The sequence below is a fragment of the Passer domesticus genome, chromosome 1 (assembly GCF_036417665.1).
Source record: "Passer domesticus isolate bPasDom1 chromosome 1, bPasDom1.hap1, whole genome shotgun sequence".
In the NCBI taxonomy this organism is placed as follows: Eukaryota; Metazoa; Chordata; class Aves; order Passeriformes; family Passeridae; genus Passer; species Passer domesticus.
The window spans coordinates 131,060,411-131,074,113 of NC_087474.1; the positions used below are offsets into that span (position 1 = coordinate 131,060,411).

Here is a 13,703-nt window from a genome sequence, read left to right on the forward strand (position 1 = left end):
CAGCTCAAAGCTAACTTCCAGCTCCACTGCAAGACTGACAAACATATGCAGAAATATCAACTGGTGGCTCACATTAAAGAAGGCGGCAAAACTAATGAGTGGAGGCTGAAGTGTATTGCCATTGGCAACCCGGTTCACCTGAAATGCAACGCCTGTGACTATTACACCAACAGCGTGGATAAATTGCGCTTACATACCACCAATCACAGGCATGAGGCAGCCCTGAAACTCTACAAGGTAAGTCTGTGACAGCAACTCCAGCCAGCACCAAGTAGGCTGGGAAATTAACCCCTTCAGGACTCATCAAACAGGGCTTTGATTAATTAGTAGAGTAAATGTTTATTGAACACGCATATGGTCAAACAAAAACTACAGGTTAGTCAGGGAGGAGTGCTCCAGATGAGTCCTGTTGAGTCGCCTGGGGGTCATTTAGGAGGCACTTCCTGCAAACACAGGGTTCATAAGTAATTTTTTAAAAGAAGTTCTTTCATAATAAATGGTGTTTTACATCTCTCATCGCCTTTTCAGACTTTGTCCATTACATTTTGACCAGAAGCTTGACAGATATTATGGAAAATTATGTTTTTCCCATATCGTGCATAGGGAAAGGAGATCACTTTCTGGCATATGTATCTGTTTGCAACCATAATGTATCACAGCCAAGTTATTTTACCTTGGTATTTTCAGTAAGGACATGCAATATGCCACATTATTACAAAGGATATTCAAAGTAAGCACTGTCATCCTTTTGTCTGCCCTTCTTTTCCAAACCAGTAATGATTTTTCACAAACATGAAAGGGTGTGGTGTAGATAAATATGTTAGTAGAATGGCAACTATATTTTTATCTTTACTGGAAAAAACTATGTGGATATAATGAATATGTGGGAGTGATGAATACCATTTATTACACAACTTGTCATGACTTTTTCCAAACCCTAATTATGGGGTAACTTATTTTCTGCAGTGTGTTTACTGGATTGGCTTGATTGTCTTGGTTCATGTACAAAATATAACACATTCATTTCCAAGATGAATAACTTTGTAACTTATTAAAAACTTCTTTTGTCTAGGGGATATAAAAATTCAGGAAATATTGCAAACCATTAGTCACTGTAACAAGCTCTAAATATGATTAGAAAATCCATTTTGCAAGTGTTATCTATTGATTTATACTAGAAATCTGTGATAACTAAACTATCAGGAGTCATCTGCTGATTACAGCAACTATGCTGGTTTTCTAATCATGTTGAAGACCTGTACATACAGAACAAATATGGAAAATTCTCAGCAGACCTCCAGTTTAAGCAAGAAATAACATTTTTCTGGTGTTCAGCCATGTTCAAATGGCTGGTCTGAGCTAATACATGCTGCACAGGCGGTAACAGATTTTAATTTTATAACCTGATATTTGTAACCTTGGTGCATCTGCTGTGAGCAAAAATGGCAGTAACACAAGTTTTGGTCTATTATACTGTCCTAGAGTGCTGGCTGCTCTGCTAATTTAATAATATATTTTATTTAAAGTGCATTTTCCCTTAATTCTAGAGGGTGTTATTTTTTGCTGGTTTTTTTTAAGATCTAAAATCTTGTTATGAAAGGTGCAAAAAGAGCTGAGAGTCTAGTGCCATAGCCTGCCTCTGCAGCAAAACTCCCTTATAGGTTCCTGCTCCTTGTCATCCATTAAACCATTTCTTGATTCCTCCATTTACATTATGCAGCTGCACTCTAAGTCAGGGTTTGTAAAAAAACAAACAAACAAAAAAAAACCCCAAACAAAACAACCACATTTTTGGTCCACATCTATTTTTTGGAGTGTTAACCTGCATTATTTCAATTATTTGTTCTATAATGCCACCGTTCAAAGAAATGCTACTGCATACGGTGCCACAGACAGTAACAATACAGTAGGAGAAGGGAAGGCAGAAGGCTTTTCTCAGATGGCTTTACTGCCAAAGCTTCTGAAATTGAAATTTTAACTGAAATTGTTGAAAACAAGATGCCAGCTGCTCGTTTTTTTTTTTTTTTTAACAAAACCTGTAGTCTCAAGGTACACAAAATATCTACTCAAAACAGTACTTTCTCTTCACTCACTCAACCTGATCCCTAGAGAAACTTTCATCAAATATGTTTGGGTTTCCAGCCTGTCCTACAAAATATTTGATGTGGGATGCTATGGGAGACAGTATTAGCTTTTGGCCCTCTTCACTGAAAATGTCCTGCTGCTGAATCTTTGCAAAACCTGCTTTGTTAGATGGAGCAGCTCAGTAGCATCTATGTAGCAGCTATCATACACAGCAAGGCACCATCACTAGCCTTTGGAGCTGTCTTTGAATCAGTTAAGGACATCCCAGTGGAAATGAAATCCATAAACTCCCAGATACCCTCTAGGCTTCATGGCCTAAGTAGGACAATTGAAAGTGTCTGGCTGTTAACCCTATGGTTATAGGGTTCCAACTCACCTGATGCATGTATTTTTAAAGGACTTGTCCCTAGGATTGCTAGTGAGCGTCTCAGGTTTTTAAAAAGTTTCTGTCCCTCGTGACTTCCTAAAGAATCTTGGAAATTTGAACCCCCCTAGGTTTAATGACTCTCAGAAAGCAGATAGCATATACACATGCATACACTATTTTCATATAATTTCTTTTTAAGATTAATTTGATGGAGAGTGATGTCACATCAAAAATATCAGTTGGAGTATTAGTGGGGTTTTTTTAAGATTTGGGGTTGGCATGAAGTGCTACCATGTGTCCCAAATGACCAAGATGTATGAGCTCTGTAATAGAATGTAATGCCTCTGTATATCACCCAGAAAGTGTTGCTCTTAATTGTAAGTGTACATTCAGGCCTCAAGATGTAAATAAATGTAGTTTTGAAAATCTGCTAAGTTATCTGCTAGCAGACTTGATAGTTTTGTCAGGTCTTGGTGAAGCTGTTTACACCAAGAGAGTTGTAAACTTTTTTTCTCTTGATACATCAGATAAACTTTTAGAGCACCTAAGGAAAAAAAGAACATTAATTTGTATGAATAATAGATATATGCCTTGGGAGCAATATTGAATATTCATGAATTGTGTTTATATTCAAGCAGTGCCTCTTTTTTTAAAATTAAGGTGCTGTGAATATGGTTTGGTAATAAAAAGTTTAATACTAAAACCATCTGAAAGCACAGAAGAAGAATCTGTGGCTTTGTTCCTTTGCTTTGTCAAGTACCTCAAAGTTTTCCTTCAGTCATTTATATTTGTTTAAATGTTATTGTTTTGTGAATTTTCTTCTTATAAATGTTGCCGTAACAGCTTGATTTTTCTCCCTGTGCTTAACTATTGATGGAATAAAAGGATGTCTTTTCATAGCTGTAGCTTTTAAAGCAGCCATGAACATCAGAGGTTCTCTTCTGAAGCTGTATAATTTTAGGCAGTACGGAAATGTCACTTTTAGAATTAGATTCTAAATGTGGCAAAGTGGAACCTTTAGCTGTTTTCTAAGTTATTTAAAGAAGAAATGGCCTGGTTGTTCCTTACAGAAGTGCAGTATTCAAATGTGTTGGTAATGTGGCTGCTAAGAACCAGAACAAAGACGGCCTTACCCTAAATGAACTCAGCTTGGCCTAAATGAATTTCCCAAAGACTTACTTTTGGAATTGTGAAGCTTGATATTAGCAAATTAAACCACAGAAGAGTTGCAAGGTCTTGGCAGCATCCATCAAGAAGCATTCAGTGACTCCACAAGTAAACAGAGAAAGCTTCTATAGCAACAGAGTGCATTTCCATTCTGCAGGAGGAAGCATTCAGCTTCTGCAGACTTGGGAAGCTGAGGGAGGACGGTAATCTGTCTTGGTGGATGTAGAATACATATAGCTTGGATTGCTCTTAAGGCAGCCATTTTGTAGTTTAGTCAAATAGCTTTCAGGGAACTGCATATATCATGTCCTGTGCTCACAAAATAGTTTCCAAATACTTTTATTAATAAATAAGTACAGGATAGCCCTTTTTTAAAGTAAACCAAAATGTCTGAAAGTAAAATTTACTTAACCAAGTAACTGAATCTCATAATCAATTTCTAATCACAAATTAATATTTGAAGCCAGTTTATCAAAAATATTGTTTGATTAGCTGATAATACCTTAAATAGTAATTGCTTTTTACTGTGTAGTTAATACAGTTTACATTGTGTATGCAACTATTTAGAAGCTCAGGGAAAGTGAGAGGCAGCAGTTAGCAGACTGTACAAGAACTACCCTTTATTGACAAAATATTGATCCACAACACAATTTATGCTATGATTTTTAAATTTTGGTATATCTCTACCTCCCGTGTTCTCAAGCAGCAAATATATTACCCAAAAGGAGTGACTTGATTTCAGTTTAAGAAGGTTAAAGGTTAAAGGTTAGCTCAAAAGCATCATCTGCCTAGCTGCTTAACTTTTAACTGATCAATTTAATGAAAATCTGTTTTGCAGATGGTGTTGTAATGTCTTTGGCAGGATTTAGGCAGCTTTAACATTAGACGTATGCTAGTAAAAATTATTCCTTTATTTGACCAGAACAACACCTTTTCTTTTATGTTTTAAGGTAAAAGGCATGTGGGATATGGTATTTTGGCAAAGGACCCAGAAGCAGAAAGTGTTGATGGTCTTTCCATATGGGCTCAAAACCAGAATACCCTTATGTCTATTGCTAACGATGACTGAAGAAACAAACAAAGCTGTATTCATTTTTTTACCATAATGTTTTACTTTGAACCCATAAAAAAGCATTTCAGTCAGACCTGTCCTTGGAAAAGGCTTGTCTTCCCTGCCTAGGGTGGAATGCAACAGCATTAACTTTTTTAATCTGGCAGAGCACGCCGATTGTCTCTTTCAGGCCTCGTGTTTGTACGTCAGAAGTATTCTTTCCCTTGCTCACAAACCACACAGTAATTGTGTTACTTAGCTGTAGATACTATAAATAAGAAGGCAGATCAGTCAATCCAAATGGTAAGTTTTATCTGATGGAGGTTGTCTGAATAAACAAAGAATTAGATCCTTGGGAGTGTAAAGCAGAGCTTTGTGTTTATGTCTTCTGAGAATCAAGCCCTCACAGTTTTTGCCAAGATAATTAAGTTTCAGCACAACCATTTCTTTCTATTTTCAGATGTATGCAATTCAATAGGAATTTCTTAGGCTGCTAATGCAATGCTATTATATGTTAGCATTGTAATTAGTTAGGACTCTATCCCTTTGCTGAAATGCATTGTAATATTACACACACAAGCATAGTTTGCATGTAAGCAGTTATGAAAGTGGTGCCCTTTGTTTCATACTGACCTTCCAACCCATTTAAAAGAGAGTTTACAATGAGCCTTTGTTTTGTCTGCAAATGATCATAAACAGCTTTCTAAAGAGTCCAATAAAATGAGACAATCACAAATGTATAACATCACATATTGAAAGGGTGGAAGAACAAATGGGGCTTTTGCTATATTTTATAGGATGGATTTATAATCTGTTCTTGGGTCACTTAGGGCGAAGAATTTTCATGGTCAGCTGCTCGGTCCTGCTGGCTAGCATCCTCTGCAGGAAAGGCAAATACTGTGCAGCACCTGCTCTTCAGCTGGGGCTCTGCATTGCTCTTTAAAGCGAGGTGTCCACTTCTCTGCAGGTTCAAAGTCAAAAGATTAATCTTTTTTTTTTCTGCATCTGTCATCAGCGAAGCAGAATAGTCTGTATGGATTCCATAATGCTCTTTGCATATTTGGATTTTAAATCAGCCAGGAGTATTGAATGCTTTGCTCATCTTCATCACGTGCAGGAGGCACAAGTGGGATTTAGTCCTTAGGTAACTTTTAGTGTAACAGTTCCCCAAGGAACACTGCTTGGTTTTTTCTCATTATCCTTGTTCTGGATGAAAGCATGGTTCTTAGGAATTAACAACTGAGGAGGATGTGAAGTATATGCACATGGGGACAAATGGACTAACAGCCCAAATCACTTTGTTTGCTTTACTCTGTTTGGCATGAAATATTGGTACTTGATCAGCTTGGAATTAACAGAAAGTCACATTCTTTTCATTTCAATTGTCCTGCACTAACTTTTTAATATAAAATAAAATATCCTACAAATATGCCAATCCAATTATTTTACTGTCATTGTCCCAATATGATGGTAAAAGAGGTCAGGAGATTGTGCAGCATTGATTTGCATAAAAATCATTGTGGAAAGGAAATTGGAATATGTCTGCACACCTGAGGAGCTAAACCAAGCTTTGCTTGATATTATTCTTTTTGGTTATTTAGAATAAAACTGTTTTCAGTGATAAACAAAAGTAATTCTAATTTGTTCCTCAACACAAGCCTCATATAGAGGATAGAAGGTATTTCAATTTTTAAAGTCCTTTGAGATTTATGTTAACTTATGGTTTTAAATGTTTTATGAAATATAATTTCCACTGCAAGTTTCAGTTACTGTAATTCAGATTATGCTGTTGTGCTTACATGTATAAAGAGAAACCAGTGTTCAAAGAACACACTGTCTAGTCACGGCTATACATACATTGTGTAGTCATAGCTACAAATAATGTATATGTACTTGTACTTGTACTACTATATGTACTTGTACACTATAGACAAGAATATTTATTTTAAAAAATCCAAAATCCTCCAGCTAACAAAAAAAATATTATTGGCTGGTAAAATAACAATTTCAAAACTACCCTTTTTATGATAAAATTAAAATAGTAGAGAAAACATTTTCACATTATATTTTATGTACATTTAATTTGATATTCAGATGTCTGTCTCTCAGATTGTCTTACATAATGATCCTTAATGGTTAAAAAAATCCCATATTTTGTATTCAGCCTACGGTACACTGCTAAAACAGGGAGATGTTCTCAAATCGTAGTTTAAAGAATCTTCATGTTCTTCCATTGAAATGCTGTCCAGAATCCCAGTCTGTGTGCTGTCCTGAGTGAGGGTTGTGTGAGGCTGCCCTTGGAAAGGAGGCTGTACCAGATCACCTGCAGTGGCAGCCTGCCCAGTGGAGCCCGAGTGAGCAGGTCCTCTTGGAGAGCAGGAAAAGTGAGCAACGAGAGCCAAAGCAGCAGAAAGAGTACCAGCCTCATTTATTCAGTATGCTCAACACACAAAATGGCTGTATAACAGCAATTTTTTGTGCCTGGAGTTCTTTCATTGTGACATTAAGAGAAATGTGTAATTATTTCTGACTGAGATTCAAAGCAGAGATGCAGTGTATAGTGTATGTAAGAGTATTATGTCAATGTGAGTGCATATGTATGTGTGCATTAATAGATTGCAGCTATGGATTTAGCAGCCACTCCCTCCCAGCCTTGCAACATAGATTTTCTTGTTATTCATAGGAGATTTTAGCTGATATTATGCAACTCACTACAGGTGTTCTTTCTAAAATTGTAATTAGTTTGCCAGACTCTCCCAGGTGAGATTTTTCTCCACGCTCTCTTCCACATATTTAAAAATGAGCAGTAAAAAAAAGTAAAAAGCCTGACACATGACAGGAAAGTTATATTTTGACATGGATACAAGTAATTCAGCTTTGCTATTGTTTTTGCTAAGTAATTTAGAAGAAATTTTCCCTTGATCTATGCATTTGTTGGTCCATCCATGTAAATGCCAGAATTGTGATTTTATAGGAGAATTAATGGGAGTAAAACCTTATGGGCCTCATATGTACAGGACAGATTTGAGCTTTTTGATACATATGTTTTGAGACTGTATTGCCTCTATATATGTCTATATTGCTGGACAGATAAATGAATTTTCTGCATTTATTCTTTTTTTCATCCTTTGGGGCACTTCTGAAGCAGGAAAGGATAAGAAAGGATAGTGAAGATGCTGGTGTGAAATACTAAGTAATGCAATTTCTGTTGGTTTCAGCAAGGATCAGGCACAATACAGGAGATGTATTTCTTGGATAAACTTCCATGTGTGGATTTGTTGGTAAAATATAATACAGTATAACAGAAAACAGGTATTAATTACATTAAATATGAGTAGAGGCTTTATGTTGATAAAACATAAATTACAAGTGGTGGCTTGCAATAATTTTTGAACCTGTTGATCTGCCTGTTAGACTGGTGTACTTAATACAGGCAGATAGTGCAGACTGATGATGGTACAATCTCATGCTGATACATAAAAGAAGTGAAGCTTTGCTAAGAACTTCAAGACCTTTGCTTTGTGGACAGCCATGAAGGAGGATGTCATAGAAATTACCCCCTTGGTCTGCAACAGAAAGTGCCAACCCTTCAGTACTGCAGCAGACAGATACACAGCATATTGTGCACCATAGCCTCAGGGGAAGCTGTATGTTCTACTCTACCAGTGGGAAGGCAGGCATTAAAATAATCCTTGGCTTTTAAAGGCAGGGGGTACTGAAGAAAACAAAAACTGAGCAAAGGTAGTCTTTGAATGAAGAAGTGTGCAGATTCCCATGCCTTGGGCATCCTACTGCAGTAGTAGCAGTTACAGAAAAAAAAAAAAGGGTTTGTCATGTATAAGGGGTGTGAGCAATACTCCTTGGTTATATGCATGAATAGGAAACATACTGCTAATGGGAGCTATGGATAGTAACATACCAGCCTCATTTAAAGAGTGGACATTTGACCAGCAGGGTTGCCTAACAAAAGATTTGAACTTTTTCCATTTAAAATTGTTATCCTGCAGTATTAATCAAACCATACTGCTCACATGATTCACATGTATAAAATACATGACTGTATGACTACTGGTTTATTGCTGGATTAGGTGCAGGAAGCCTAGCATATAAAGGCAGTATTCAATGCTCTGCCCAAAGTGCCTCTTTATTTGCAGTCCTTGTTCTCCCTTGTAAACTCTCAGAAATCAAGAACATGCACTACTTCCTTGCGCTGGTCCTGAAGAAAAGAACCATAGAGCCACCTTTACCCATAAAGATGGCACAGAATCTGCTGCTCTGGGATATTTTGTACCCCAGCCTTTAACAGAAAACTAGATTACTCTTAGAGAAAGTTCAAGATGACCCTTTTAAAACAAAGGCCAGCAGTGAAAACTCTTCTTTCCAGACCTGTATCAGGTCTGTAATTCCAAAGGTCTACATGTCTTGATTTCAGTTGTTTAGCACATATGAAATTTTTCCATTGGCATCCTAAGCTTGTGTTTTGGACCTATAGCACTTCTTTGGTGGGGGAGGTCAGTTGTCTCCAAACAAGTTTATTAAAAAGGAAGTTGTTTTCCATGGAAAATCTTAAGATGTTGCAAGTGGCTCAAGTATCACAATAGCTATAATTGATATTATCCTTATCCTAAATTCAAAACTCTGGGTCCTAATAATAACGGATAAGGAAGGGCACTTTTTATTCACAGAATCATAGAATCAGAATGTCTGGTGTTGGAAGGGACTCATAAGGATTATTGAATCAAACTTCCTGCTCCTCACAAGACACCTAAAACTAAACTATAGGACTGTCATCCAGATGCTCCTTGAACTCTGACAGGATTGGTGCTGTGACCACTTCTCTGAGAAACCTGTGCCAGTGACCAACCACTCTCTCACTAAAGAGCCTTTCTCTACTGTCCAAGCTGAACTTCCCCTGACACAGCTTCATACCACTCAGACAACAATGTTCCCGTTTTCTGTGTAACCTTGAAAAATCTTGTTCTATGAGAAATAGATTGAGGAAAAAATACTAACATTCTCTAATTGAATAAACACTTTGTGAATGACCAGAAACTTGATTATTTACAACGAGAACAATGAAACAAAGTCTAAGGAGCATCTTGGTATTCTTGTTTTTTGTGTGCTAGTGATGAGAACATGGAAAAAAGCTTGCTTTACTACTGAAATGAGACAGCTTTAATATCTAGATGTTACTATTTTGGAAACGCCCTTTGGCATTTGCAGATATGTAAGCAGTTAATGAATGGCTGGAAATTAGGAAGACTAAAGCTGGTGGAAAAAAATGAGTCCAAACTTCAAGTGTTTCTGAAAACCTTATGTCCTTATTTGTTCAGGAGCTTCTGTGACTCAAAATCTTGACCCAGGAGGAAGCTGGAATTCTGGGATATGTCAGGACAGGATCTTCTGAAGTCAGGTCTCAGATGACAAAGATCACAGGCCACAGAAAATAGTTTAGGACTAATTTTACCAAATTTCTGACCTAGAGTTTGGACAGATTTGAAAGCACTGCTGTATTGCTAGTCCCCTGGGTCTAACCCTGTTGCAGATGCATCTCAGTAATAGGTGTTGTATCTAGGCTGTGGATATCCTTTGTCACTTTTTGATTTACTAAGGTAGTCTCATAGGTCACAATGAATTGGATATGCTGTCAATGTGCTCTGTCTCTCTGTTCCTGTCTCCACTGGTGTGTTTTGTAGTGTGTCAGGCTTCAACAATATCTTCACAACACTTGAATTTCTGTGACTTACAGAACTCAAGGAATGAAAATCTTTGTAGCTAGTCATTAGGACTGCTTACAGGTATTTTTGAGAAAGAGCAAATCCTTACTCAGACACTCTGTAGTCACTTTCATTTTTTTTTTCCTTTTTGTGTTGTCTTTTTTTATTTTTCAAAAAACAAAAATAGGTTTGTGGGATCATCTCTGACTCAACATGTTACATGTAGGGGCTGGATCCAAGAAGTCTTCCTAAGATATTTCTTTTATTTTATTTAGTGAGTTTTTCACTGAGAAGCTCAAATTCTGTAACATCAGCTACCTCAAAATCAACAAACACATGATATGGTTTATCCAAAGCAATATAGGGCACACAAAATACAAGAGCTATACTAGTTTTGAAGAGATCTGTGTAAGTAACAATTTTTATGATAAGGAAGAGTTGAGCTGGTAATCAATAAAAGGAGACTCTGAAATCTTATGCTACAGAGAACCTGTATCCTGGTTCACTCAGCTTTTGTGCTTTCCAGATACAAAGGTTTTATGCCTCATGTGTCCACAACAGGAACTAAACAAATGTCTTTCCTTTACTTCTAGTAGTTGTTTGTCCTAATAGATTTAGAAGGTAAGGTCAATACTGTCTGTACTGGGAAACAGAGCATGGCTTTGGAGAAAAAAAACCCAATGTGTCTCTAACCAAGCACAGGTGATTGAGAGGTTGGCCTGTAGTACATCTGACAGTCTAAATGGTCCTCACAGAATTATAATTAAGCATAACAAGTTCTTCACATATGTCTATCTTTCTGTCAGCGTATATTTATTTTTACATGAACTTAATAGTGTCTGTAGTTGAGAAGGGTGAATTTGAGTATTGGGAAGAGTTAGAGGTGGAGTCTGAAGTTGTTCATGCTCACAAGAGAGACACTTATCCCACAGTAGTGTTAGAAGGGAAGTCGTCATTGTTTGAGGCTGGGTTTCTTGCACAGAGGGTGCAGTGGACAATAACAAAAGGGCAGGTGTGAGTGCTTATAAAAGTGTGCACTTCCCAGGAGCATAGCCAGGATTTAAAATTATGTGTGTCCATACATTCCCCAGGATGCTCCTGTCATCTTCTGTAGCGCTGTATGAAGGTCTGTATATGTTAATGTCTGCTGCAGCCAAGGTTGGATTTCCATTTTTCCTCTAATTTCCTTCTCCCAGTTACTTATAAATTTTTATACACACTTTTAGGGCTGAAATTATCAGGATTTGGTCTGGGTATAAAGAATATTTCTTTTTTTCTTTGGAGCTCTTTCTGAGTCACTTAATCATGAGATATCTTTCCAACCTGTCCTAATGAAAAATACTCTATTGCAAATAAAGTTAGTTAAGTACATTTCTTGAAGTGGCTGTCCATAACAGAAGAGAATGTTATTTTAAAAGCAACAACACATTAATAGGCCAAGTATGCAATCACTGTCCTATCACAGCAAATTATACCATTAGTCCACCTTATCTAATCTCTTTGCTACAGACTGCCTAACAACAATTGCTTCTGAGAGCAAAGCAGACCAAAAAAAAAAAAAAAAAAAGGAAAAAGATTCCATGGGCAAATGTAGAATAATGTTACTTATACAGGAAAATGCTTGTTCTTTTCCTATTTCATCTGTACTTTACAATGAATTAATATCATACAAATTCAAGTATATTTTTTCCCCACCCAAAGTTGTCTTTGGGTAGTCTTATAGGTATACAAACATCAATTCAGTTTATGAAGTGAACTTCTGGCTCAATCACATCCACTGGGAAGGAGTTCCACAGGTTAATTTAACCTGCATATATTTTTTTTTTTTGGCTTTTAAGATTTTCTGTCATTAATTTATTAAGTTTTATTTGTTTTTATTCATCTGGTAGTAGAATGTAAAAGATCATGTGTTCTTACTTGCTTTATAATCTTTTACATAATCTTTATAACTTCACAATAATCTTTATGATTACTTTATGGTCTTTTTATCATGCCTCTCTTTTATTTACACAAAAAATTTCAATCCATTCAGTCTTGCTTTTAGTGGAAGTTTTTCCACATTTCTGCTAATCCCATCACTGATCTCTGAACTCCTTTTACCAGTGTTAAATTTTTCTGGAGATACACAGATATTTCAGAACTGAACACGCTGTTCTCAGTGGAACTGTATGATCTTACTGTCCCATGCCTGGTGCATCCAAAAATATAATCTGCTTTAAACAAATCCTATTGCAGCCTGTGCTGGAAATATGTTGCCTTTCATGACATGCTTCTTCCCACGCCCCCCCCCCTTCAAACTGATGCTGAAGTGTCCTGGAGTGACTACATTTAACTGAGACACCAGTAAAATGTTTGATTGGTTCAAAGTATTCCTTCTAATACACATTTTCTTGGATTTATCCATCCATACCGAGTTTCTTCTGCATGCTCAGCTAAGTTTAAAAGTGTCTGGCATTTCTCATAGTTCTTTGGCTGATCTCAACTGTCATGAGTTCATTTATGACTTCTGCAGGATCAGTCCTAGTTTGCAGTTAGAAGACACAGAGGTAACTTTTGTTCTGTTAAATGCCCTGTTAGTTCATCTAGCTTGTTTTCTGCCTCTGTCAATTTAGTTTTTTGCCCCTCTCTTAAGTGCCTACATTACGTGGTTAGGCTACTTCTGCATAGACAGGTGAGTGGAAAAAAACTCCAGCTCTGAATTAACCCATGGAGTAATTAAATCCCTGTTAATATTAGGAGAGTGAGAGAAAGAAGCATCTCCTTGTACCCCATGTCACATTGCCTGTCTCTTCACATGGTCTGCCTCTCGTTGCTATACCTAGTGGCTTGAGGTGCAAATGTCTGTAGGCAATTAACTAATTGCTGAGCTTGAAGAACAGAAATAGCTAATTAACCATCTATCTGCAAATATTTATCCCAGATATTTATTTACTGATGCAAAATAGAAGATGCTATTCCTGACTGCAAGGCTGAGGCATAACTGAAGTTGACCCTTTGTAGTGTCCCCTTTTCATTCTGTTTGGTGCTAACTTTAATGTATTATTGATTGTTATTAAGGTATACTGTGAAATACAGATGGGATGTCTGTTGTGGTTGAACTCATACTGTGGGAGCTATGTTGACTTTTTGATTGTTCTGGCCTTCATGCTGCTTGACATTAAAACCTTTCACATTAGGGTTTAGAAGAAAAAGAAATATATAGTAACTATGTTACCCTGTATGTAGTGTGAAGTAATCTGAAAATATGATGCCAATTTCCCTCCCCACCAAGTCAGCACAACATTTGAAATGAAATACTAATTTCAAAGCAAGCCAG

General features: G+C 36.9%; 1 protein-coding gene across 4 annotated transcripts in view; it reads left to right on the forward strand.

The window, feature by feature from the left end:
* The window catches only part of ZFHX4 (zinc finger homeobox 4), a 149,779-nt gene that overhangs the window by 27,601 nt on the left and 108,475 nt on the right, over positions 1–13,703 (forward strand). For all 4 annotated transcript variants that reach the window (XM_064389743.1, XM_064389764.1, XM_064389761.1 and 1 more), the window contains exon 3: positions 1–237. This exon is cut by the window's left edge. In XM_064389743.1, the coding sequence (XP_064245813.1) occupies positions 1–237 (237 nt within the window). The remainder of the gene's footprint in view (positions 238–13,703) is intronic.